At 38.2% G+C, this 27,174-nt stretch overlaps 1 protein-coding gene and 1 long non-coding RNA gene across 2 annotated transcripts in view; one reads left to right on the top strand and one right to left on the bottom strand.

Moving 5' to 3' along the window:
- The window catches only part of DNAH5 (dynein axonemal heavy chain 5), a 1,563,391-nt gene that overhangs the window by 766,049 nt on the left and 770,168 nt on the right, over positions 1-27,174 (top strand). The window contains 2 exon segments of the mRNA XM_053715797.1: positions 26,100-26,245; positions 27,153-27,174. The exon segment at positions 27,153-27,174 is cut by the window's right edge and continues 137 nt beyond it. Of these exon segments, the coding sequence (XP_053571772.1) occupies positions 26,100-26,245; positions 27,153-27,174 (168 nt within the window).
- On the bottom strand, positions 6,966-7,344 carry LOC128660582 (uncharacterized). The gene is made up of 2 exons (XR_008402554.1): positions 7,155-7,344; positions 6,966-7,074 (listed from the first exon to the last, which is right to left on the bottom strand). It is a non-coding gene; the product is annotated as an uncharacterized LOC128660582 (long non-coding RNA).

Below are 27,174 nucleotides of genomic sequence, written 5' to 3'. Positions count from 1 at the left end.
TTTAATTATGATGTCTCGTGGAGGAGCAGAATCCGGATCCGCGGGGGTTTCGGGTGTAGCGCCCCTGTGGGGCCCTGTCCCAAGGGATACTATCTGAAGAGCTGGTTCCTCTCAAGTGAGTGAAAAAATGCAGGGTAGGTAGGTTGGGAGGTCCTTAGGAAGGAAAGACTCAGGGATTCCGCGGATACGTAGATTTTTCCTGCGACTTCTATTTTCTAGATCGTCGCTTTATCGTATAACATCTCCATTGAGTGTTGTTGAGTGTCAAATCATAATTGCAGTTGATTAAATTCTTCCCTCATGGAGTCATTCCCATCTACAGTGCCTCTACCCTAAAGCCCAGCGCATGTACGTCCTGGTTTTAAATCTGCCAATTCCTCTCTCACACATGCACATACAATGTCTGCAATGTCTTGCTTGGGATGGAAGAGAGGAAAACACTCTGCTGGAACTTGTATTAGATCTCTGGTGTCCTGGACTTATCACTAAAGAGACATCTTCCTGTGAAGTGGACAGTTACTGGCGGGGGTACATTTATCTTCTTGAGTCACCTGTTGTCTGCTGCGGCATTAAAATATGATGGTGACTGAGTGGTTTTCTTACTTATTTGTGGCTTACTAGTTTTATCTGGCTTAAGTTTCTGTTGTGACGCCATTATTAATAGGAGGCAGTTATCCAAGGAGAATATAGTAAAAATAATGTCCCCAGCTTTCTGCTGTATTTTTGCCTAGTTGGCCCCTTCTCTTATTTTATAAGTTTATACAATGAATTGCTCCCTTGCAGGCTTCTAAGTTTCTCAAACAATAGCTTAATTATATCTTGCCTGCCAGGGGAGATGATTGGTGGCATTAGTGGTATGATTATTCCTAATAGGGCATCCTAACAGGCCCTAGAGGCCTCCAAGTACCTGTAGGCCAGCAAACTGCCGTGTCCGTTTATAGCACACGAGGTGCTAATGAAGTTGGCTGAGAGTCTCTCCAGTGTCCTCCACTACTGTAGTTAGTGATCGGCTGCTATCGTAGGTGCAAGGAGCTAACTTGTTGTCTCTTATGTGCTGCGCACCTCTGCCGCGTTGCCGATTAGGCTTCACAGTGACAAAACTGCACACGCTGTAATGAGAGATGAAAGCAGCTCCGATCTTGCTCGTAAGTGCCTGTAATGTTAGCGGACGTCGTGGCCAGTCACCTGTAGTCTCTCATGCGAGATAGCTGTATTCGGTCCCCATATTTATTGCCCTTTTTACTGTGCCATCGACGGAGCTCGGAATTACGCTGCCATCTTGGTTGCGCCCGGCTCAGCCCCCGGATTGCAATATTAATCAGGAAATTGTTGTTTCCTCTTTTTGTCCTAATCCTTATTCCCAGAAGGAACGTCTTTTGCATAATTTGGATGTTGTGCATGCTCTTAAATTTTACCTTCAATCAACTAAAGATTTTCGGAAATCTTCTGCTTTGTTTATTGTGTTTTCTGGGTAAATGTAATGGTCAGAAGGCCACTTCTTCTACTACTCTTTCTCTTTGTTTGAGAAGTGTTTATATAGTTTAGCTTATGAGATGCTGGACAGTAGTCCTACTGAGAGAATTACTACGGCTCATTCAACTAGAGCAGTCTCATCTTCATGGGCTTTCAAGAATGAAGGCCTCTGTGGAACAGATTTGCATGGCGGCCACTTGGTCCTCTATTCATACTTTTTTTCCAAATTAAACAGCCTTGAAACATTAAAAAAATATTTTGACCTATTTTAAGTGTGCTTTTTTAAATTCTCAGCTCACATTTTAATAAATATTACTTGATTTGGTCTAATGTACAAATGTCTAATTTAAAAATTACACTTTTAAATTATGAAATTTATATTCTAAACAGGTTCATTCCAATTATGGTTGCCACCTTTTTTGAAAATAAATAATGGTCAAACCAAGGTTACATACATAAATAATTGGAATAGCATACACCAGGAACAAAAAGCTGGCTATAACTGATTTTAAATTATCATTGTTTATAATTATATTCCAGTACATAATAATGTGCATATTTATTTGTATATTTAATTTTTATTTTCAATCTGACCGTTAAAAACCTTATAGTAATCCAAATGGGCGTTAAGATTGTGTTTAGGCATTTGCGTTTTCTCCCTTTTAATGAGTTCCCAGTTATCCATTTTACCCTGATGTAATTTTAATATAGCTGATTTTGCCTGTTGTCAGTAAATAATTACTTGTAAAAACTATCGGCTAGATTACAGAGTTGTGCGTTATGTTAAAAATGCAGTGTTAAGAGGTCCTAACGCTGCTCTTTAACGCCCCGCTGGTATTTACGAGTCTTGAAGGGTACAGGCTCACCGCTCACTTTTTGGCCAGACTTGGAAGAATACCCGCAAATACACTTACATAAATTGCATATCCTCTTTTTTCCAATGGGGACTTGCATAGCGCCGGTATTACGAGTCTGCCAAAAAGTGAGTGGTAGACCCTCTCCTGTCAAGAATGGTACCGCATTTTTAAGTCAGTAGTTAAGAGTTTTACACTACAATGCCGTAGCATAAAACTCTTAACTAAAGTGCTAAAAAGTACACTAACACCCATAAACTACCTATTAACCCCTAAACCGAGGCCCTCCCGCATCGCAAACACTAAAAATAAATTTTTAACCCCTAATCTGCCGAACCGGACATCACTGCCACTATAATAAATATATTAACCCCTAAACTGCCGCACTCCCACCTTGCAAACATTAGTTAAATATTATTAACCCCTAATCTGCCGTCCCACACATCGCCGACACCTACCTACATTTATTAACCCCTAATCTGCCACCCCCAACGTCGCCGCCACTATACTAAAATTATTAACCCCTAAATCTAAGTCTAACCCTAACCCCCCCTAACTTAAATATAATTTAAATAAATCTAAACAAAAACTAACTAAATTATTCCTATTTAAAACTAAATACTTACCTGTCAGCCTGTGGAAGATAATCTCACCCCTGTAAAGGAGAGAGGGGAATTTTTAGGACCACAACTGCAGGCTTAGGAGTGTAGTGAAAGTATCAGTGATTCTGTGTAGGGTGAGGGAAGGCAGCAAGGTTCAGAATCAATAGATACAGTTCACTTTTATTATAAGGATAGGTGTGACAATGGCTGAGACCTCAGAGCCTTTAGCCCCACTCAGTATTGTCAAACTGGTTCCCCACATATAAGAACATGCAATTGCAAGTTAAAGTTTTAGACAGACCATATCTAATCTTTATTGGCAGCAGACATAATTTACAACTTTTAAAGCAACAAATAAAGCTAATGAGATTTAGGCAGTAGTTAGGTATTGAGAGTGAACAATTAAGAATATAGGGTAGAATAGAGCGTTTTAAATATGAGGAAACCTAACTAAGATTCTGAGGCATGTCAGGAGTAATTACGTGAACGTAAAGTAATTTACTGCGTGTATGAGTATGAAGGAAGCGCTTTTGAGACTTACTAGTAGTAGTAATGGGTGAGGTCTGTTCCGGACAGAGTGGAGTTCCCCTGCAGAGTTTGGGGAAATTGCAGCGTGTGCAGATGGCCGTGTGACGTCACCCGCTTGCCGGTTCCGGTCCTGTGTTTGGTAGAGAGGTGAGCCAGCGTCTGTCTCAAAGGTTGCAAGGAGGTTAGAGGGTGAGAAGCTGGATTCAACAATCAAGCAATTTGGATAGAGTAGGAGGGAAATTTAACTGCTTGTTGGGGAGGAGTTATGTAAGTGTGAAAAGGACACAGCTATACAAAGGATAAGCAAAGAACTTAGGCAGTTATTGACCAGGACCCTCCCCCCCCCCCCCAAAGATCAACTCCGGGGATCGAGTCCAGGACGATCAGGATAACGTTCATGGAACCTGGCCACCAATCGGGTGGGCAGAGAGATTGGAAGCCGTGTTCCCCAGGAGTCCTCCGAATCAGGGTAGCCCTTCCAATGGACCAGATACTGAAGCTGCCCACGAAACGTCGGGAGTCCAGAGACATACTTTGTACCTCATACTCCAGGGGTGGCATCCGGTAGATGAGGAAGTAGAGGAATAGAAGGATCATGGTGACGAAGTTGTCTATAAGGCTTGAGGAGAGACACATGAAAGGTAGGAATGGGATTTCAGATTTGCTGGTAATCGGAGGGTAACAGCGTTCATATCACAATTTTTATGATGGGAAATGGTCCAATGAAGCTGGAAGATAATTTCCTGGAAGGAAGGGGTAAATGTAGATTACGTGTTGATAACCAAACATAGTCACCTACTCCTATATTTAGGCGAGGAAATCCTTTTTTTATCAAAATGGAATTTATAGCGATCCTTGGCGATGCAAATATTTTCAGCGAGGTTAGTGTAAAAAGATTCACTAATAGTGTTGATGAGGTCATTCACAACAGGACAGCTGTTGCTGTCCATAGAATGCCATTCAAAAGAAGGAATGGAAACCATAATTAATGAAGAACGGTGTGAACTTTGTAGAGGAATGGATGGAATTGTTGAAGGCGAATTCTGCGTATGGTAGTAGTTGCGTCCAGGTATCTTGTTTAGCTGAAATGAAACATCTCAAATATTGTTCAATGCACTGGTTTTGTCCTTTCAGTCTGGCCATTAGTTTGGGGATGGAAAGAGGTACTGAGACGTCTAGAAATACCCAATGAGTGACAAAGTTGTTTCCAGAATTGGCTGGTGAATTGAGTTCCCTATCTGAGGTGATACTATTCGGGAGTCCTCGTGATACTTGAATATATGATGTTATCATTAAGGAAATGGTTTCAGAAGAAGTTGGGAGCTTATGGTAGGGCACGAAATGTGCCATTTTACTAAATAGGTCTACGACTAACTAATATGGTGTTATTCCCTTCAGAAATAGGTAGGTCGACTATTGTAGTCGATTGCTATGTCCTTCCAAGGACGGTCAGGAGTCGGTAATGGATCAATTTCCCGTAAGGGGGAGTTCCTCCCTTTTTTTGTAGTTTCGCAGATTAAGCAGGTTTTAACGTAATCCTCAACATCAGTGAGGCAGGTAGGCCACCAAAAGAATCTGGAGACTAATTCTTGAGTTTTCTTTATGCCCATGTGTCCAGCAGATGGAGAATCATGTAAAGTTTTTAAGACTGTTGCTCTGAGACTGTTGGGTACATAAATTTGTTGTTGATAATAATACAACCCATCCGAGTGTAAATCCAAGACCTGTAATGGTTTATTTGAGTCAGCCTGTTGTGCTGATTTGAACTGAATGTTTTGTTCTGTAGTTAAAGCTAAGAATCTGTCAAGAGGAATTAGAGGTGAAAGGTTTGGATGTGACACTTGGTCCACCAAGTGTCTTGAAAGGGCATCAGCCCTTCTTGTTCTTGTTTGCAGGACGGTAGGTGATAAGATAATTAAATCTAGCCAAGAATAGGTTCCATCGGACCTGTCGTGCGCTGAGAGTCCTATTAGATTGTAGGTATTCTAGATTTTTGTGATCCGTGTAAATCAAGATTGGAAGAAGGGTCCCTTCTAGAAGGTGTCTCCATTGTTCCAATGATGTTTTGATTGCTAACAGTTCTTTATCACCTATTGGGTAGTTTATTTCAGCTGAATTAAGAATTCGTGAATAGAAGGCAACAGGATGCAGAGGATCTTTTGGAGTCTGCCTCTGTGAGAGGATTGCTCCTAAAGCATAATTAGATGCATCCACTTCCAAGATGTACTGCAACTCAGAATTAGGGAATTGGAGGATAGGGGCCGTAGTGAAAGCTTTTTTTAAGAAGTTGAATATTTCTTCTAAATCATCGTTCCATATGAAGTGTGTGTCAGATTTGGTCAAGTTACTTAATGGTCTAGTCAAGTCAGCAAAATTTTTAATAAACTTTCTGTAGAAATTGGCGAAACCCATGAACCTTTGTATATCCTTTTTACTTTTTGGGGAAGGCCAATTTTGAATTACCGATATCTTATCATTATCCATCTGGATACCTTGGGGTGATACAATATAACCTAGGAATTTAATTTCTTTGGAGTGAAATAGGCATTTTTCTAGTTTAACATAAAGAGAATTCTCTCGTAACCGTGTTAATACTAGGGTGACATGTTTGATGTGTTCAGTAAGTGAGGTAGAGAATATGAGTATGTCATCCAAATATATTACCATAAATAAATCCAAAAAATCCTTGAAAATATCATTTATGAAGTACTGAAAGGTAGCCGGGGCATTACAGAGGCCAAATGGCATCACAGTATATTCAAAAAGGCCGTAACGTGTACGGAATGCTGTAAGCCATTCATGACCCTCCTTTATTCGTACCAAGTTGTAAGCCCTCTTAGATCTAATTTAGTGTATATAGTAGCATTTTGTAATCTATCAAGGAGTTGAGGAATTAAAGGCAGTGGATAGCGGTTTTTTATCGTACGCTTGTTTAACTCTCTGTAATCAATAATGGGTCTTAGGGATTGATCTTTATTTTTAACAAAAAAGATACCAGCCCCAGCTGGGGAGGTGGAAGGACGTATAAAGCCTTTCTTCAAATTATCTGCCAAATAAGTTTTTAGATGTTGTAACTCAGGATCAGAGAGGGGAAATATATGGCCGTAAGGTATATCAACTCCTGGTAGGAGATCTATAGGGCAGTCATAAACCCTATGAGGGGGTAGATTCTCTGATTCTTTTTTGTCAAAGACATCAGCGAATGTTATGTATTCCTTGGGGATTTGTAAAGGAACATCAAGTAAAATTTGTTCATGATGGAGACACAAATTTTTACAATAAGGAGAATCAAAGATGACATGTGAAGTTGACCATTGTATAGTGGGATCGTGTTGTTTAAACCAACTGATACCAAGTATAATGGGATATAGAGGTGAGGGTATAACATCAAAAGTAAGAAACTCTGTGTGTTGGTCATGTGTGGTAAGCCTTAAAGGTATGGTGTGGTATAAGATGGGTCCTGATGTAATTTCATTACCATCAATAAAACGAAGTACACTAGGCACCATTTTCTTAACTAGTGGAATTTTATTTACAGTAGTGAATTGGTAATCTATATAATTGTGGCTGGCACCAGAGTCAAGGATTGCTTGTGAGTTGAGTCTTTGCTGATCCCACTGTAATAAGATAGGAAGGGAGCAATGATTAGATTGTGTTTGTTTAGCAGATAAACATATACTTGTGGTGTTCATCTTACCCTTCCTACGCTGTAATTGAGAGCAGTCCTTTACAGAGTGATCGATCCCTCCACAATACATACAGAGATCTAAAGCTTTTCTTCTTAATTTTTCCTGTAGAGTTAATGGACCTCTGATGAACCCGAGTTCCATAGGGATTTCAGAGGCTTTTGTAGTTGTCTTAGGTGGATGCAGAGTAGTAACTGTTTGTTTAGTGGATGTTTCTAAGTGTGACTTTTCTGAGCGTCTCTCTCTGATGCGTCTATCTAATGTGATGCTAGCATCTATTAGGAGTTCTAAAGTCTCTGGGAGGGGGTTGTCTGGCTAGCTCATCCTTGAGAGTATCTGAGAGGCCTAGGCGGAATTGATTGCGCAAGGAAAGGTCATTCCACTGTGTATCAGGGGACCATTTCTTAAACTCTGCGATGTAGTCCTCCACAGGCCTTTTATGTTGTCTCAGAGACCTCATTGCTGTCTCAGCAGACAGCTGTTTGTAGGGATCATCATAAAGCTGTCCCATTGCTTTAAAAAACTGATCAAATGAGTACAGCAATGGGTCATTGGTTTCAAAAAACAAATTTGCCCATATACGTGGTTCGCCACGCAGATAGGAGATTGTGGTGAGAACCTTCAAATGATCATTGAAGTATGTTTTGGGTTTTAATTGAAAATATAAGGAACATGAGTTTTTGAATTCCCTAAATTCTGAACGAATACCACTAAATGTTTGTGGGGGATTAGGTTGGGGTTCACTAGAACTAATACGTGTAGTGAGGGTATCAATTTTTTCATTGATGTATTGCTTTAGGGCAGAGTTTTCTAATTGTAGTGTATTTAACCCTGTTGTAAGGTTATCTACAGTTTGAGTTAATTTCTCTACATGAGATAATAAGGCTGCTGGGTCCATAGTATGGGCTTGATTGTTATTGTCAGCCTGTGGAAGATAATCTCACCCCTGTAAAGGAGAGAGGGAATTTTTAGGACCACAACTGCAGGCTTAGGAGTGTAGTGAAAGTATCAGTGATTCTGTGTAGGTGAGGGAAGGCAGCAAGGTTCAGAATCAATAGATACAGTTCACTTTTATTATAAGGATAGGTGTGACAATGGCTGAGACCTCAGAGCCTTTAGCCCCACTCAGTATTGTCAAACTGGTTCCCACATATAAGAACATGCAATTGCAAGTTAAAGTTTTAGACAGACCATATCTAATCTTTATTGGCAGCAGACATAGTGTACAACTTTAAAGCAACAAATAAAGCTAATGAGATTTAGGCAGTAGTTAGGTATTGAGAGTGAACAATTAAGAATATAGGTAGAATAGAGCGTTTAAATATGAAGGAAACCTAACTAAGATTCTGAGGCATGTCAGGAGTAATTACTGAATAATCGTAAGTTACTGCGGTATGAGTATGAAGGAAGCGCTTTTGAGACTTACTAGTAGTAGTAATGGGTGAGGTCTGTCCGGACAGAGTGGAGTTCCCCTGCAGAGTTTGGGGAAATTGCAGCGTGTGCGATGGCGTGTGACGTCACCGCTTGCCGGTTCCGGTCCTGTGTTTGGTAGAGAGGTGAGCAGCGTCTGTCTCAAAGGTTGCAAGGAGGTTAGAGGGTGAGAAGCTGGATTCAACAATCAAGCAATTTGGTATGAGTAGGAGGGAAATTTAAACTGCTTGTTGGGGAGGAGTTATGTAAGTGTGAAAAGACACAGCTATACAAAGGATAAGGCAAAGAACTTAGGCAGTTATGACATTACCTATAAAATAAACCCTAAGATAGCTACAATATAACTAATAGTTACATTGTAGCTATCTTAGGGTTTATTTTTATTTCACAGGCAAGTTTGTATTTATTTTAACTAGGTAGAATAGTTATTAAATAGTTATTAACTATTTAATAACTACCTAGCTAAAATAAATACAAAAGTACCTGTAAAATAAAACCTAACCTAAGTTACAATAACACCTAACACTACACTATAATTAAATGACTTACCTAAAGTAAATACAATTAAATACAATTAAATAAAATTATCTAAAGTACAAAAAAAACACTAAATTACAGAAAATAATAAACAAAGATTTTTAAACTAATTACACCTAATCTAATCCCCCTAACAAAATAAAAAAGCCCACCCAAAATTAAAAAAGCCCTACCCTACACTAAATTACAAATAGCCCTTAAAAGGGCCTTTTGCGGGGCATTGCCCCAACGTAATCAGCTCTTTTACCTTTAAAAAAAAAATTACAAATCCCCCCCAACATTAAAACCCACCACCAACACAACCAACCCTACTCTAAAACCCACCCAATACCCCCTTAAAAAAACCTAACACTAACCCCTTGAAGATCACCTTACCGGGAGAAGTCTTCATCCAACCGGGCCAAAGTCCTCAACGAAGCCGGGAGAAGTCTTCATCCAAGCAGGGCGAAGTGGTCATCCAGACGGCATCTTCTATCTTCATCCATCCGGCGCGGAGTGGGTCCATCTTCAAGACATCCGACGCAGAGCATCCTCTTTATCCGACGGCTATTCTGGAATGAAGGTTCCTTTAAATGACGTCATCCAAGATGGCGTCCCTTCAATTCCGATTGCCTGATAGAATTCTATCAGCCAATCGGAATTAAGGTAGAAAAAATCCTATTGGCTGATGCAATTTTTAGTTTAAAAATCTTGTAAGTTGTAATTTGTTTATTATTTTCTGTAATTTAGTGTTTGTTTGTTTTTGTACTTTAGATAATTTAATTTAATTGTATTTAATTGTATTTAATTTATGGAAATAATTTAATTATAGTGTAGTGTTAGGTGTAATTGTAACTTAGGTTAGGTTTTATTTTACAGGTACTTTTGTATTTATTTTATCTAGGTAGTTATTAAATAGTTAATAACTATTTAATAACTATTGTACCTAGTTAACATAAATACAAACTTGCCTGTAAAATAAAAATAAACCCTAAGCTAGCTACAATGTAACTATTAGTTATATTGTAGCTAGCTTAGGCTTTATTTTATAGGTAAGTATTTAGTTTTAAATAGGAATAATTTAGTTAATGATAGTAATTTTTATTTCAATTTCTTTTAATTATATTTAAGTTAGGGGGTGTTAGGTTTAGGGTTAGACTTAGGTTTAGGGGTTAATAACTTTAATATAGTGGCGGCGATGTTGGGGGCGGCAGATTAGGGGTCAATAAATGTAGGTAGGTGTCGGCGATGTTAGAGCCGGCAGATTAGGGGTTAATAATATTTAACTAATGTTTGCGAGGAGGGAGTGTGGCAGTTTAGGGGTTAATATGTTTATTATAGTGGTGGCGACGTTGGGGGCGGCAGATTAGGGGTTAAAAAGTGTAGGTAGGTTGTGGCGACATTGGGGCAGCAGATTAGGGGTTAATAAATATAATGTAGGTGTCGGCGATGTCGGGGGCAGCAGATTAGGGGTTCATAAGTATAATGTAGGTGGCGGCGGTGTCTGGAGCGGCAGATTAGGGGTTAATAATTATAATGTAGGTGTCGGCGATGTCGGGGGCGGCAGATTAGGGGTTAATAAGTGTAATATTAGGAGTGTTTTACGCTGCTTTTTTGCAGGTGTTAGACTTTTTTCAGCCGGCTCTCTGCAAATTCAGCCCATTTAGGCCCAGATTACAAGTGGAGAACTAAATATCACTTTCGGGAAAACCATATTGGTGCTCCACTGAGTAATACCAGCGCTTCCTTAGGAATCAATGGGAGCCTAGTTCTCATGCCATCAGATTTCGAGGGTAGCAATAACCAGTCACTTGTAATGGCCATTTTGCAGGCACACGATAAATTAGCACCCCTCTTGTAATCTAGGCCTTAAATTAACAAAAACAGGAATCTCATATATGAAAATACACCTAAATAAACAATTCCCCATACATTTTAAATTCTGCAGCTGGTTTCATGATTTAGATAGGGCATGCAATTTTTCACAGCTGGACAGCGCTAGTTCATGTGTGCCATATAGATAGCATTGTGCTCACTCCTATGGAGTTATTTACAAGTCAGCACCTATTGGCTAAAATGCAAGTCTGTCAAAAGAACTGAATTAAGGGGGCAGTTTGCAGAGGCTTAGAAACAAGGTAATCACAGAGGTAAAAAGTATATTAATATTACTGTATTGGTTATGAAAAGCTGGGGAATGAATAAGGGATTTTTTTTTTTAAACAATAAAAATTTTGGATTAGGCCGTCCATTTAAATAAAATAATTTACTCAAAATTATATGAAATTATTAATTGCACACCCAATGAACTGATATTAATGGTTAAGTGGACATCCTTTCATTTAACCCCTTCAGGACTTGAATTTTAGAGAAATGCTTGCCCAAAGTACTGGAGAAGTTTTAGCATTTTTGCTATCACTCCATTAAAAAAAAAAAAATCAGGGCTCTGTTTTTGTTTGTACTGTCTGCCAGTACCTAAGATGGTGGCAAATAGTGATGGAAGCGAAATAAATATATATAGTTTTGATAGGTAAATTAAAAAAAAAAAAAAAATCAGTGTAGGATCTCCCCTTACCCTCCCACATTCCTGATCCCTCCCAAACAGGCTCTCTAACCCTCCCCCCTACAAACGGTCTTTACCATTTTAATTACAAGCATCTGTCTGCCAGTACCAAGTTTATATACTTTTTTTTTTAATTATTAATAAAAAACATTTTCTGTAGTGTAGCGATCTCACCCTCTGCAATTTCAATGGATCATTCTGTAGAGCCCTTCAGTGTGGCTACTGTAAGTTCATTTTTTAATTATTTGTATTTAAAGCTAGACATAACTTGTCTCAAAACCTTGTATTTTGCTCCTAAGAATTTTCTACCTGAGATTCATAAAGTTTTTTTGTGGTAATTTTCAAATATTTCTAACATTTGATTAGCTACAATACAAGCTCGATCTTTTAATGTAATTGAGATGATTTTATTTCATTGTTTTGCCTTAACCAGCACAGCTAAGAGTTTTCCTCACTTATTCCTATGTCTATGTGTTTCCCTTGAAATGTATTACATCATTTATAGATTGCTGAAAAATAAAAATTTCTGGCTCTTTTTTGCCACATTTAATCTTAAAAAAATGCATCTTAAAGACCAGGATCGCAAAATAGAACCATAGTTCAGAGTGCTTTGTCTTTGTTATAACTATCAGCTGGCAGTGGGAACAGGGTCACTCATTTAAAAGAGCAAGATTGTTGCTTTTATATAAGAGGTCTCAAGCTTACGTATTGTGAGTAGCAGCATATGAATAACCCACCACCCTGAGGTTGTTCCATATGCCCATGAGTATGACAGGTGATCACTGTTGACACAGAGGTCAGCAGATACCTGTCCATGTGACTCCTAATTTGACAGAGCTGCCTTAGGTCTTTCAGTAATGACTGTAAACACATTAGGTAGGTGATTAGCATAAAAGTGACAATTACTTACTACAGACAGGGGATTGAGGCACCCCTCTGGAAATACGGTTGTCTCTATTTTAAAATCTGATATCCCTTCTGTTTTATGGGGGTTAAAATGCCCCCTCTCCCTCCCCAAACACAGTATGGGTGTATACTTGGGGAGAATTAGAAGAGGCTGTGACCCTTCATTTGATAGAGGGGAATTTCATCTTTCACAACACACTACCCCTCTAATTAAATAAGGGGGAGACATAGGATCTGTAGTAGACTTCTTCCCCCACCGCTAGAAATCTCTTTATATCTAGTGGGGCAGGTGACCATTTTTAATGGGGATCAGTTGCACCCTAGGAGGATATGTGACCCCTCATTTGAAAGAGAGGAATATGTTCCTCTGTTCCAAATAGGGGACATAGGATCTCTATTAAATCCCCTCTCCATTTAAACAGCATTTTAAATGTTACTACAGGTAATCACTGTTATATCATAATCACCTGTAACCTACCAGGTCAAGGGACCCCTCTTTTGAAAGGGAAGACTCCCCTCTTTGAAATGTGAGTTCACTTGTTCCTCTATCCCAAATGCTCTGTTATAGCACCCCTCCCCCTCTGATTAAACAGCATTTTAAGAGGGAAGAACAGCTGAAGATGACCGCATAATTCAGAGCTCTGAAGCCTATTAAGCTCTCAATATGAGCTGTGTGAGGCTACAGAACAGCTGCTGTCTCCCCACTGCATTTACAAGCCCCAACTCACTGTCTCCCACTTGTAGCGATCAGCATATAGGCAGATGTCTAAACTCACGCCTGGGGACAGCATGGTGACTCCGGAATAATACTGGACCCTTTCCACCACAGCACAAGGCCTGAAGTTGCACATGGAGAGGACTCATTATGTTAGAGGTAAAATCCTCCCTTGGATGCAAACACCCTGTTATTACAGGAGTTTTTCCATTGTTTCATCTTTTGTATATTCATTATCAAGCATTAATTATATGACACATCCCCACTCATTTTTTCTGCATATTAATCACAACAAGTGAAAAGAGACTCTCTTTATATATGTATTTTGAATTCATTATCCTTCATATACCACACTGCTGTGGGAAATTACTTTTATTCACACTGTTACATACGCTGTTTTTTTTATATTGAGCTGACTACTTATCTTCCAGTGTGTGCCTGACCAGACATTTTTTATTAACAGCTTAAATCATACTTGTATATTTATTTGGGGCATATTTTTTTCATCTTCCCTAACAAATTTCTCTGTTTTGTGAAAACTAATAACACATTGTTTTCTACATTAATACTTCAAGACCCTATAGCTACTTATTTTTTATTTTTCTGTAGAAATCTGATGCAAGCCTTCATTTAAGATCTCCTACAAGCAATATGCAAACCATTTAGAAAGCCTTAAAACTTTACAGCCACTTTTTTGGTCTATTCTTTGTGGTCTACAAGAATACTAGCAGATAACTTTAAACTTTTGCTAATCATGGCTTTTAAAAAACAGTTGAGGCCTGAAAAAATCCTCTGAAATGCATCCCCCCACAACCTTCCAACATGAACACTTTCTTTAGAATGGCTACTACTGCTGCAGCTTCATATGGTCACACCGATACTACCCTTTCACCAGCTTGCAAAAATGAGGGAGCATCAATAGATATTTTTTTGCTGCCGTCCTCACTAAAGCTGATTCTTGCCCCTACCTACTAAAGCTGATATGGAAGGCATGATATCCAAAGTAGTTTAAGGTCTCATAAGAAGAATTTGTGAGCCTCAAGAATGACATGAAAGAACTCAGGAGGGAGGCACTGGAGGATGAGAGATAGTCCTTTGCCAAGGATATAGATTCCTCAGTCACCATTGTGAAACAAGTTCAGCTTATCCTAGAATTGAAGGAAAAGATAGTCATTGAAAAAATGTAAGATTATGGTGAGTCCTATAGTCCATCCCCTCTCATTACATCTCTTTATCTTGGACGTCTTTTGAGCTTTTAGCTGAGGCGGAGACTTCTGACATTGATAACATCTGTATAAAGCTGATTCATAGAGCTCTTCGTCGTCATCCTAAAACTAATCAACCTCCCATAGATGTTAAATCCCAGATTTTATGTTTCTCTGACAAAGAAAAGATAATCTATATGGCCAGAAATGAACCGGACTTCCATTTTCAACACAACTGGATACAGATTTTTCCAGACCTCTCTTTAATTACTCTTAAGCACAGAAAAAACTCTCCCCACTGACCTATCTTCTACAAGAAAGAAAAATACAATGTCTTTGGAGTTTTCCTTTTGTGCTTTCTGTCCTTCATATTGGGAAAAGTTTGATATTTAAATCCCCATCAGATATTCCAACATTCTGCTCAATGCTTGGTTTTCCATTTCCTGACTTACCGGATCCAAACTCCTCTACTCAACTGACAGCCTCTTCACCATCAAAAGATGATGGTACCCAAAGCTCACATTTCCCATATCACATGGTCTGGCCTTTTCTTAATGACCAGTTCTTTCTAGTGGCCTACTGCCCCTGCTAATCAATATATTTGAAAGGTATTATCTTCTTTGATCCCCAGACAGCCCAATAGTTACAAAAAAACTTTAATCTTTTTTCTCTATAAATAATCCTGCATATACAGACCATTTTAATAACTGGGTGGCCCACAAATGCACTTTAAGAGGAGAATTGATTAGAATAAAGGCCACTTTAATAAGCAGAATAGACAACAATATACAGACCTCATCAATACCTTAGCCCATACTGAAAAGCAACATAAATTATGTCTCTCTACCTCAATACCTACAACAAATCCACTCCCCAAATTATCTACTGAAGACAGGAACATCCTAGAAGAAACTATTATAGCATCAGAGGTGCCGCATGCTATCACGAGCGTCCCTGCAGGTAAGGCGCCAGGCCCAGACAGCTTCACTACACATTATTACACCCTTTTTAAAGATAAAATCACATTACCTCTTACTCATCTGTTTCAACTCTATTAATAGTCAACACCCATTCCCTGAGTCTATGTTGGCGGCCCACGTAGTGGTTATTCCAAAGTCAGGCAAATCACCAATGTTACCACAAAATTATAGACCAATATCTTTGATCAATACAATGTTAAAATTTATGCTAGCCAGTCACATTAATACAAATCCTTCCATTGTTGGTCCATCCATTTCAAAATGGCTTTGTTCCAGGACAAGAATAAAAAAAGATTATACCACTAGAGCCATACAATTAATACATGCTTCCAAATCCCTTAAATTTCAATCACCCTTTATCTCTAGGAATGCCGAGAAGACTTTTGACAGGGTCAGACTGGGCATTCATGGCCACCACAGACTCACACTTTTTCAACCTCCTTTATTCACAATATTTTTGTTTTTCAAGAATGAGAGTCAACAGCATGTTATCGACCAGTTTTCCAATCCTTAATGGTTGGCCATTATTATTATTATTATACTTTATTTATAAAGCAGCAAACAATTCTACCGTGCTGTCCAGGGGTACAAAAGATAAAAGTGCAAGGATGATACAATATTTTAAGAGACAGAACAAATGTATCTAACAAATACAGGATGAATTGAGGGCCCTATTCCTGTAGGAACTTTTAATATACATTATCCTCCCTTCTATTTGTCCTTACCATAGAATTACTTGCATGTCAAATTAGTGTCAAGGTACCAGGAATCAGACAGAGAAATGCTAAAATAATCACACCTTTATTAAATAATAACAAAAAATAATAGAGAGTCCAAAAGCCAACTGACAAGCCAGGAGTCAAAGCCAGTGTGGGTAGTTAGACGAGCCGGATCAGGAACCAAAGCGAGTAGTCAGACGAGCCGGGTCAGGAACACAAAAATCAGCAGAGTCAGGTACAAACCAGGGATCAGGAACCAGAAGGGACGTCAAACAAGCCAGGTTATACACAGAGTCAAGAAGACAGGAACTAACAGAGAAGTCTAAGACATTGCAAGGGCAAAGGCAGACTGAACTCAGGCACTTAAATAGGGAATGAAGACATCATAATTCTGAGACTGCAACATGTCTCTCACTGATGATGTTCTCCAGTTTGGCCATAAGAGGGCACCTAGGTGTAATGAGCAGTGTTACACTCTGCAGCAGGCGTAGAGAGAGATAGGTGAGTAAAATTGATAACCAGCAGCAAATAACAAACGAATGCAGGGTGAAACCCTTACAGTACCCTCCAGTCAACGACCCCTCCCCCGTGGGAGGGTAAAAGGCTTGTTGGGGAAATGGGCATGGAAGACATGGAGGAGGGTGGGAGCATTAACATCAGAGGAGGGAACCCATGAAATGCTCCTCCAGACCATAACCCCTCCAGTGAACCAAATATTGTATACAACTCCTGGACATACGAGATTCAATAATGCTGCTGACCTCATACTCTTCATGGTTGTCAACAGAAATAGGACAGGGATGAGGCAACACAGTGGTAATCCAATTACAAACCAATGGTTTCTAGAGGGATATGTGAAAAACATTGGGGATGGGCATTGCAGGAGGAAGGTCAAGAGCTTAGGCAATAGGATTGACTCGTCTGAGTATTTGAAAAGGGCCAACATAATGGGGAGCCAGTTTATTGGAAGGCACACAAAGGTTCAAGTTGCGGGAGGACAGCCAAACGCTCTCCCCAACCTGGTAGGAAGGCACGGGTAGACACCTTCGATCAGAACTTTTGGCGCTGCATAGACTGATGAAAGTAATCCTGAATCTGCACCCAAGTGGAACGGATTTGCTGAAGATGCTCCTTCAAAGCCGGAATATCCTGAGACATGAACGAATCGGGCAACAAGGATGGTTGAAACCCATAGTTCGCCATGAACGGGGACAACTTGGAGCTACTTTTCTAAACTCGATCTGAGAGGAGCTTACAATCTCGTAAGGTTTGAAAAGGGCCACAAGCAAGAGCCATGTCAGAGAGTAATGAGATGAGAAACCCCACCTTAGCTCTGTCAGAGGGAAACGCCTGAGGTAACATCTCAAAGTAAATGCTCACCTGGTTCAAAAACCCTCTGCACTGATTAGGATTGCCTGCATATCACTGAGGTAGAGGTGCAGAATCGGACATACTCCTGGTAGGACTAGGTGCAGCAGCAGAAACAAGAGCAGCCATAGCTTTTGCGACAGTCTGATCTGTTCAAAAACAGCGCTGTGGAATCTGTTGGCGCTCTACAAATACCTGATAATAATAATAATCCAAATGTGCAGTGCGAGTCAGAAGGGTTTGCAGGGCTAGTGCTAACTGATCCATGCAGTGATCCTGTTCATCCATCCTGTAAAGGATAGTGGGGAAAGGTGGATTAGCACTGTCAGCATTCATGGCCCTTGCATAATGTCAGAGTACCAGGAATCAGACAGAGATGTGAAATGCTAAAATAATTGCACCTTTATTAAATAATAACAAAAAATAATAAAGAGTCCAAAAGCCAAACGACAAGCCAGGAGTCAAAGCCAGTGCAGGTAGTCAAATGAGCCGGATCAGGAACCAAAGCGAGTAGTCAGACAAGCCGGGGTCAGGAACACAAAGATCAGCAGAGTCGCACAAACGAGCCAAGGATCAGGAACAAGAAGCAACATCAAACAAGCCAGGTTATACACAGAGTCAGGAACACAGGAACTCACAGAGAAGTCAAAGGCAATGCAAGGGCAAAGGCAGACTAAACTCAGTCACTTAAATAGGGAATGATGACATAATTCTGGGACTGCAACATACTGAAGATGTTCTCCAGTTTGGCCATAAGAGGGCACCTAGGTGTAGTGAGCAGCATTACACACTCTGCAGCAGGTGAAGAGAGAGACAGGTGAATAAAAATGACAACCAGCAGCAAATAACAAACGAAAGCAGGGTGACACCCTGACAATTAGAAGTAATAATCTATACAGGGCCTCATAGTAAGTCAGACAGAATATAAAATCTCCATATTTGCAGATGATATTTTATTAACGCTGTCCTCCCCCATTTCTTCTGCTACTACATTAATGGATAAATTCGTTAGATATAGTATTTGGTCACATTTTTCTATAAATTATAATAAAATAAATATTCGTAATATTTCTCCATCCTCCCAAACTTTAAAAATAGTTCACATAATAATACAGTTTAATACTCAATCTCCTACAATCACACACCTTGGTATCAATCACATTATCAAATAACCTTTTGGATATTTTGAAATTAAACTATACTCCCTTGAGTCTTCCCTCTCCTCCTGGCTTTACCCGCTAGGCTTATCATGGATAGGCAGAATAGTTGCTCTCAAAATGAACAAATTACTTAAAATTCTTTCCTTATTCCAAGTAGCACCCTTGCCTATCCAAAAATATTTCCTTCTCTCCTAACAGTCATTGCTGAAACAATAATTTAGGGTCATGAAAGACCTAGACTTAAAAACAACTACCTTTTATGGACCCAAGTAAAGAGGTGAGTTGGGAGCCCCAATATATTTTTTATATTTCTAGTGTTTAAAAATATAGATAATCCCCCCTTTATTGCACATTCCCCAGTTTTGCACAGAAAACATGGTTAAATTAATACACTTTTTAACTCTGTGATTACCTTGTATGTAAGCATCTTCTGAAAGCCCCCTAATTACATTACTTTTTATTTATTATCTATTGACTTGCATTTAAGCCAATTAGTGCTGTATTTTGCACAACCCACGGGCATGAGCACAATGTTATCTATATGGCTCACATGAACTAGCACTCCCCTGTTGTGAAAAGCTAATAAAAAAGCATGTGATAAGAGGCTGTCTTTAGTGTCTTAGAAACAGACAGAAATTTAGAGGTTTAAAGGTTATAAAGTATATTAATGAAACAGTGTTGGTTGTGCAAAGATAGGGAATGGGTAGGAAAAGCATTATCTTTTTAAACAATAACAATTTTTATGTTGACTGTCCCTTCAACTGTCCCTTCTTTCATTATTATGATAGAGAATACAATTTTAAACAACATTACCATTTACTTCTATTATCTAATTTGCTTAATTCTTTAGATATCCTTTAAGAAATAGCAATGCAAATGGGTGAGCCAATCACATGAGGCGTCTATGTGCAGCCACCAATCAGCAGCTTCTGGGCCTATCTAGATATGCTTTTCAGCAAAGAATATCAAGAGAATGAAGCAAATTAGATAATAGAATTAAATTAGGAAGTTGTTTAAAATTGCATGCTCTAGCTGAATCATAAAAGAAAAAAATTATGTTTAATGTCCCTTTAATAACTTAGGTGATCAATGCTGCAATCTATCTACTAATCTGTTAATTGCTGAAACCATGAATGTGTGGTATACCTTGCTCCATAAATATGCATCCTTATCGTCTATCCCTTTATCCCTTCCGCTATTAACTCTGCTATTGGCCAACAAAAGTTTTTCTTTATTCTCATTTAGTCAAAGGGATTAGAGTGGATGGTATCAGCACTCATATAGCTATTTATAAGTTCTAAATGGTGACTCACTCAAAACCTTTATTGAATTAGAAGAAGCTTATCCAAGTTCATAGCTCTCCTACTTTCAAATCTGTCACAATGGCCTCTAGTTATCAACGTGTCAACTTTCCTGCCTTCGCCGGTTCAATACGCCCGCCTAAGCTCGCCTACCATCGCCGCCGCGGACCTGAAAAAATTCGCCTAAGTTATCAAAAAAGCTGTCAAAAAGCCGCGCACCAAGTACGGGGCGATGAGCAGCGGACTGTGATAGTTATCACTCATCCGATCTCGCTGCTCTTCGGCTTTTTTACAGCTTTCTTGCTAGCCTGTCACTAAGCACCCACACTAAACTACACTGTTCTACCCCCTATACAGGCGCCCCTGGAGCCCCCCGCAACTAAATAAAGTTAGTAACCCCTAAACCGCTGCTCCTAGACCCCGCCGCAACTCTTATAAATGTATTAACCCCTAAACCGCCGCTCCCGGACACCGCCACAACCTACATTATACCTAGTAACCCCTCTCCTGCCCCCCCCTATACCGCCGCCACCTAGAATAAATTTATTAACCCCTATCCTGCTGATTCCGCACCTCGCCGCAACTAAATAAATAGTTTAACCCCTAAACCGCCGCTCCTGGACCCTGCCGCAACCTATATTAAATTTATTAACCCCTAATCTGCCCCCCCTACACCGTCGCCACCTATAATACATTTATTAACCCCTATCCTGCCCCCCACTACACCGCCGCCACTATAATAAATTTATTAACCCCTAAACCTAAGTCTAACACTAACCCTAACACCCCCCTAACTTAAATATTAATTAAATAAATCTAAATAATATTTCTATTATCAACTAAATTAATCCTATTTAAAACTAAATACTTACCTATAAAATAAACCCTAATATAGCTACAATATAAATAATAATTATATTGTAGCTATCTTAGGATTTATTTTTATTTTATAGGTAACTTTCAATTTATTTTAACTAGGTACAATAGCTATTAAATAGTTATTAACTATTTAATAGCTACCTAGCTAAAATAAAGAGAAATTTACCTGTAAAATAAAAACTAATCTAAGTTACAATTACACCTAACACTACACTATCATTAAATAAATTATTCCTATTTAAAACTAAATACTTACCTGTAAAATAAACCCTAAGATAGCTACAATATAATTAATAATTACACTGTAGCTATTTTAGGATTTATATTTATTTTACAGGTAACTTTGTATTTATTTTAGCTAGTTAGAATAGTTATTAAATAGTTATTAACTATTTAATAACTACCTAGCTAAAAGAAATACAAAATTACCTGTAAAATAAATCCTAACCTAAGTTACAATTAAACCTAACACTACACTATCATTAAATAAATTAAATACAAATAACTACAATTAAATACAATTACATAAACTAACTAAAGTACAAAAAATAAAAAAAGCTAAGTTACAAACATTTAAAAAATATTACAACAATTTTAAGCTAATTACACCTAATCTAAGCCCCCTAATAAAATAACAAAGCCCCCCCCAAAATAAAAAAATTCCCTACCCTATTCTACATTAAAAAAGTTCAAAGCTCTTTTACCTTACCAGCCCTTAATTCCCTACCCTATTCTACATTAAAAAAGTTCAACGCTCTTTTACCTTACCAGCCCTTAAAACAATTCCCGTCGGGGAAGAAGGATGTTCCGCGTCGGCGGGATGAAGATGGATGCTGAAGAAAGAAGATTGAAGACCCCGCTTGGAAGATGACATCGCCCGGATAGAAGACTTCTTCAGCGCCGCTTGGAAGATGACATCGCCTGGATGGAAGACTTCTTCAGCGCCGCCTGGAGGATCACTTCATCGGATGGAAGATTTCTTCAGCGCCCCTTGGAGGATCACTTCTGCCGCTCCGGATCTCCTCTTCAGTTCCATCGGTGGCTCGGCTGAGTGAAGACGACTAAAGGTAGGATGATCTTCAGGGGGGTAGTGTTAGGTTTATTTAAGGGGGGTTTGGGTTATATTAGGGGTATGTGGGTGGTGGGTTTTAATGTTTGGGGGGTTGTATTTTTCTTTTACAGGCAAAAGAGCAGTTTTCTTTGGGGCATGCCCCACAAAAGGCCATTTTAAGGGCTGGTAAGGTAAAAGAGCTTTGAACTTTTTTTAATGTAGAATAGGGTAGGGAATTTTTTTATTTTGGGGGGCTTTGTTATTTTATTAGGGGGCTTAGATTAGGTGTAATTAGCTTAAAATTGTTGTAATATTTTTTAAATGTTTGTAACCTATTTTTTTATTTTTTGTAACTTAGCTTTTTTTATTTTTTGTACTTTAGTTAGTTTATGTAATTGTATTTAATTGTAGTTATTTGTATTTAATTTATTTAATTTATTTAATGATAGTGTAGTGTTAGGTTTAATTGGAACTTAGGTTAGGATTTATTTTACAGGTAATTTTGTATTTCTTTTAGCTAGGTAGTTATTAAATAGTTAATAACTGTTTAATAACTATTCTAACTAGCTAAAATAAATACAAAGTTACCTGTAAAATAAATATAAATCCTAAAATAGCTACAAAGTAATTATTAATTACATTGTAGCTATCTTAGGGTTTATTTTACAGGTAAGTATTTAGTTTTAAATAGGATTAATTTATTAAAGTATAGTGTAGTGTTAGGTGTAATTGTAACTTAGGTTAGTTTTTATTTTACAGGTAAATTTCTCTTTATTTTAGCTAGGTAGCTATTAAATAGTTAATAACTAATAGCTATTGTACCTAGTTAAAATAAATTGAAAGTTACCTATAAAATAAAAATAAATCCTAAGATAGCTACAATATAATTATTATTTATATTGTAGCTATATTAGGGTTTATTTTAAAGGTAAGTATTTAGTTTTAAATAGGATTAATTTAGTTAATAATAGAAATATTATTTAGATTTATTTAATTAATATTTAAGTTAGGGGGGTGTTAGGGTTAGTGTTAGACTTAGGTTTAGGGGTTAATAAATTTCTTACAGTGGCGGCGGTGTAGTGGGGGGCAGGATAGGGGTTAATAAATGTATTATAGGTGGCGACGGTGTAGGGGGGGCAGATTAGGGGTTAATAAATTTAATATAGGTTGCGGCGGGGTCCGGGAGCGGCGGTTTAGGGGTTAATACATTTATTATAGTTGCGGCGGGGTCAGGGAGCGGCGGTTTAGGGGTTAATAGGTATTATGTAGGTGGCGGTGGGCTCCGGGAGTGGCGGTTTAGGGGGTAATAACTTTATTTAGTTGCGGCGGTGTAGGGGGGGGACAGATTAGGGGTGTTTAGACTCGGGGTACATGTTAGGTTGTTAGGTGTAGACAGCTCCCATAGAAATCAATGGGATGTCTGGCAGCAGCGAACTTGTACTTTCGCTATGGTCAGACTCCCATTGATTCCTATGGGATCCGCCGCCTCCAGGGCGGCGGATTGAAAACCAGGTACGCTGGGCCGGAAAAGTGCCGAGCGTACCTGCTAGTCATTTGATAACTAGCAAAAGTAGTCAGATTGTGCCGCACTTGTGTGCGGAACATCTGGAATGACGTAAGAATCGATCTGTGTCAGACTGAGTCCGGCGGATCAAAGTTTACGTCACAAAATTCTACTTTTGCCGGTCTCTAGCCTTTGATAACTAAGGCGAATCAGCCTCGCCACAAATACGCTGCGGAATTTCAGCGTATTTGAGGTTGACGGCTTGATAACTACCCCCCTATATCTCCACTAACCCTGATAAGAGAAATCTCACTAGATCACAAACATCTTTTAGAGCAATTTCAATTTTGTATGAGCTTCTGCTTGATATTACATCTCAAACTCTTTATTTTACCTCTTCAAAAAGCAGTGAGGTTAAAATGGATATTACTAAAGAACAATAGCATAAAATGTTTCTATCCAAAAAAAAAAAAATCCTAAATATCTGCCTCTGTTTTTTTAAGCTAATTTTAAGTTATTGATGAGGTGGTATTTACTACCAAGTCGCCAATCTATTTATCCCATATTTTGCAATGTTGGAGGGAGTGTGGGGGAGAGGGTACTCTGTGTCCTATTTGGTGGGATTGCGAGGTGCTCAAGCCATTCTAGGAAATCTTCTTTAGGATTCCCCATTGGTGCATCTTTTTGATATTACTCCTGAATTATCCTTCCTCAATAAAATGAAAATACAAAATCACCTTGTTCACGATTATGTTGAATAGTTCTAAACGCTTGATTCCTAGATACTCAAAGCAAATAAAGTGTCCATCCTTTAATGAAATGAAGCAGTTAGTGACAAGAACTCTCTACTTGGAAAAACCTCAGTGTATTCAAATCGACACATTAGATTTTTTTCTTAATGTAGAATTGTATTGGAGCGGAGCCCCTTAGAGGTGCTCAGGTTGTCAGTAGTTGCGATCTTGCCTTGTACATCTCTGTACATTTGTATATTTTAGCTACAGTATACAAAACAAAATGTTATAACATCATATTGCACCATTAGTGCTAAGCAGAGCTGTCATCGGGGGTTAAAGGGGGAACTCTAGTCAGTGGGCCAGGGCCTTGTTGGGGTCCTGGCATCCTGGTTTAGGGGCCGCGTCTGAAACCCTCTGCCAGTTACTAGCCCATTGTTAAAGATAGGAAAAAGTCAAATTTTTTACTCGTCCACTACAATTTCTAAGTTGTTCTAAGTATATCATAAAATTATAATGAATTCCTTGTAACTGCTATGGCCTTCTGAGTGATCTGTATCATCCCTTATTATCTCACTCCCATTAGCTTCTGAAGATAATTTTCCAAGTCAAACTTTTACTTTCAATAGTTTTGAAAAATATAGTTTATAATTTTGCATTGAAGTTATCAATATGGATTCAATTTCTTAAAGGGATACTAAACCCAATTTTTTTCTTTCATGATTCAGATAGAGCATGCAATTTTAAGCAACTTTGTAATTTACTCCTATTATACATTTGTCTTCGTTCTCTTGGTTTCTTTATTTGAAAAGCAGGATTGTAACCTTGGGAGCCACCCCATTTTTGGTTCAGCACTTGGGTATCGCTTACTGATTGGTGGCTAAATGTAGCCACCAATCAGCAAGCGCTACCCAGGATGCTGAACCAAAAATGGACCGGTTCCTATGCTTAGATTCATGATTTTTCAAATAAAGATAGAAAGAGAACAAAGAAAAATGATAATAGGAGTAAATTAGAAAGTTGCTTAATATTGCATGCTCTATCTGAATCATGAAAGAAAAAAATTGGGTTTAGTATCCCTTTAATATCACTATAAAAATCTGGTCATAGTACCTGATTTTTTTTTTTAACTTTTGAGAATATTTTTGCTCTTTGTGAGAAAAAATAAACTAGGAATGCAGTGCATTTGATTCTGACAGTGATAGTTATCACTTTTCTGTTGACTGTCTTCTGGTGACGTATTGTAGTTATTGCGGGCAAAAGGTGGTGCAATTGGTAGTAAAATATAACTTCAAATTCATGTGGCAATTGATGACTGCTGAAGAGGTACTGCAGACCTGAGTGTCACAATCATCACACTTACATATATTGACTCATTGACACTCATGGACACCCTTACTGACAAATATAACCTAATGCCACACAAAACCTTGCAGCTCAGAAAGTTTGGATAGAAGTGAAAGAAGCAGGCAGAAGTTGATTATAAAGACCTACACTGACTCCACTTGTTATTTAACTGAAAAATGAAGAAGTAGAGAGGAGGTTACATATTAAAATATAAATGTTTATGATCTAGGGCAGTTTTGGGGGTGCCTATGCTCAGTTTGCTGATTTTCAGAATGTTCCACTCTAATTATGTATGGATTAAATAAAAATTGAGCACAAAGAGAGTGAAGAAAAGAGCTTGAGAAATAATGTTTAAACATTCAGATTTATCTTAAAAAAAATATTCATATTTATGGGCCGGTTTTGTAAACATAAAACATTCCACCAAACATAAAACATTCCACCAAATATATTTTCATCCAAAACCAGATGAAACTCTTGGTAGCTTCAACAGAAAGGGTAAATATCACTATCATGTTCATCAAAAGCTGTATTTCTGGCAAGGTTAATAATCTTGTCTTTTGCATTTCTTTGAATATTTTAGCTGAGCTTGAGCTGCTACTTGATAGAGTAAATGATTTGGTTGAATGTCGAATTGATGCAGTACTACAGGAAATGAGTGCAACACCTCTTTGTAAACTCCCAGAAGAAGAGCCTTTGACATGTGATGAATTTCTACAAATAACAAAGGTACTTTATTTGTTTGATGGTTTTTCTTTTTTCAAACATAAGGAAGAATATAAGCTTATTTTATGAGACACATACAAAGGACACACAACTAGAATATCTAACCACACTTTATGTATGTTTATAAAGGTTAAATAAATAAATTAAACAATCACAACATTACACTAATTGGCTTTAATGATAAAAAAAAGTATGCATTATGGCAAAGGCTGGTGCTTTATTGTTTTTCAAAAGTTATTTATTGACAATTATCCCAAAGCCTAATCTATAAATATCAAAGTACATGACTGTCAAATATAAAACTGCCATTTTAAATTAACACCTTTAAAACATGTTGGTTTTTGTTCTGACAAGCCCCTTGTGTAACACGAGTAATACCAAAATTAAGATGGAATAGTTTTTAAGGGAGACCATGATAAAGAACATTGCAGTAGTCCAAATGTGATGCCATCAATGCATGGATGATAGTGGGAAGATCTTCTGTAGGAATCTGGTGCTTCACCCTGACTAAATTCTTTAAATAAAAGAAGGTGAGAAATTTCAGAGAAGTTCACTGTAAACATAACAGTTTAGCTAGGCAGTTGGAATCTTTGGCAGGAAAGTTTTGCAGGCCATTCTGACTGAGTATACACCTCTTTTTCCTTTTGTCCCACCTGATTTGTGGTCTTGTGGATCATGGTTTTATTTGCTTGCTTTTATGGTTGCATATACATAGAAACTATGAACATAGTAAAGTTAATAAACCCTGGCTAGTTTGTAGTCCTGGCTGAGTATACTGTAGATACACCTTCTATAAGTACTTTATTGCATTACAAAAGATATACATGTATGAAATGGTATTGAAAATTAACCATAATGTTAGAGTTGTATCACTACGTAAAGAACACTTTGTTTAACTTTATGTGAATAGGACCTTTGCAGAAATGGTGCAT

This window comes from Bombina bombina, chromosome 5 (assembly GCF_027579735.1).
Source record: "Bombina bombina isolate aBomBom1 chromosome 5, aBomBom1.pri, whole genome shotgun sequence".
NCBI lineage: Eukaryota > Metazoa > Chordata > Amphibia > Anura > Bombinatoridae > Bombina > Bombina bombina.
Note: the sequence above shows the minus strand (reverse complement) of the source record. Positions and strands in the feature narration are given on the sequence as shown.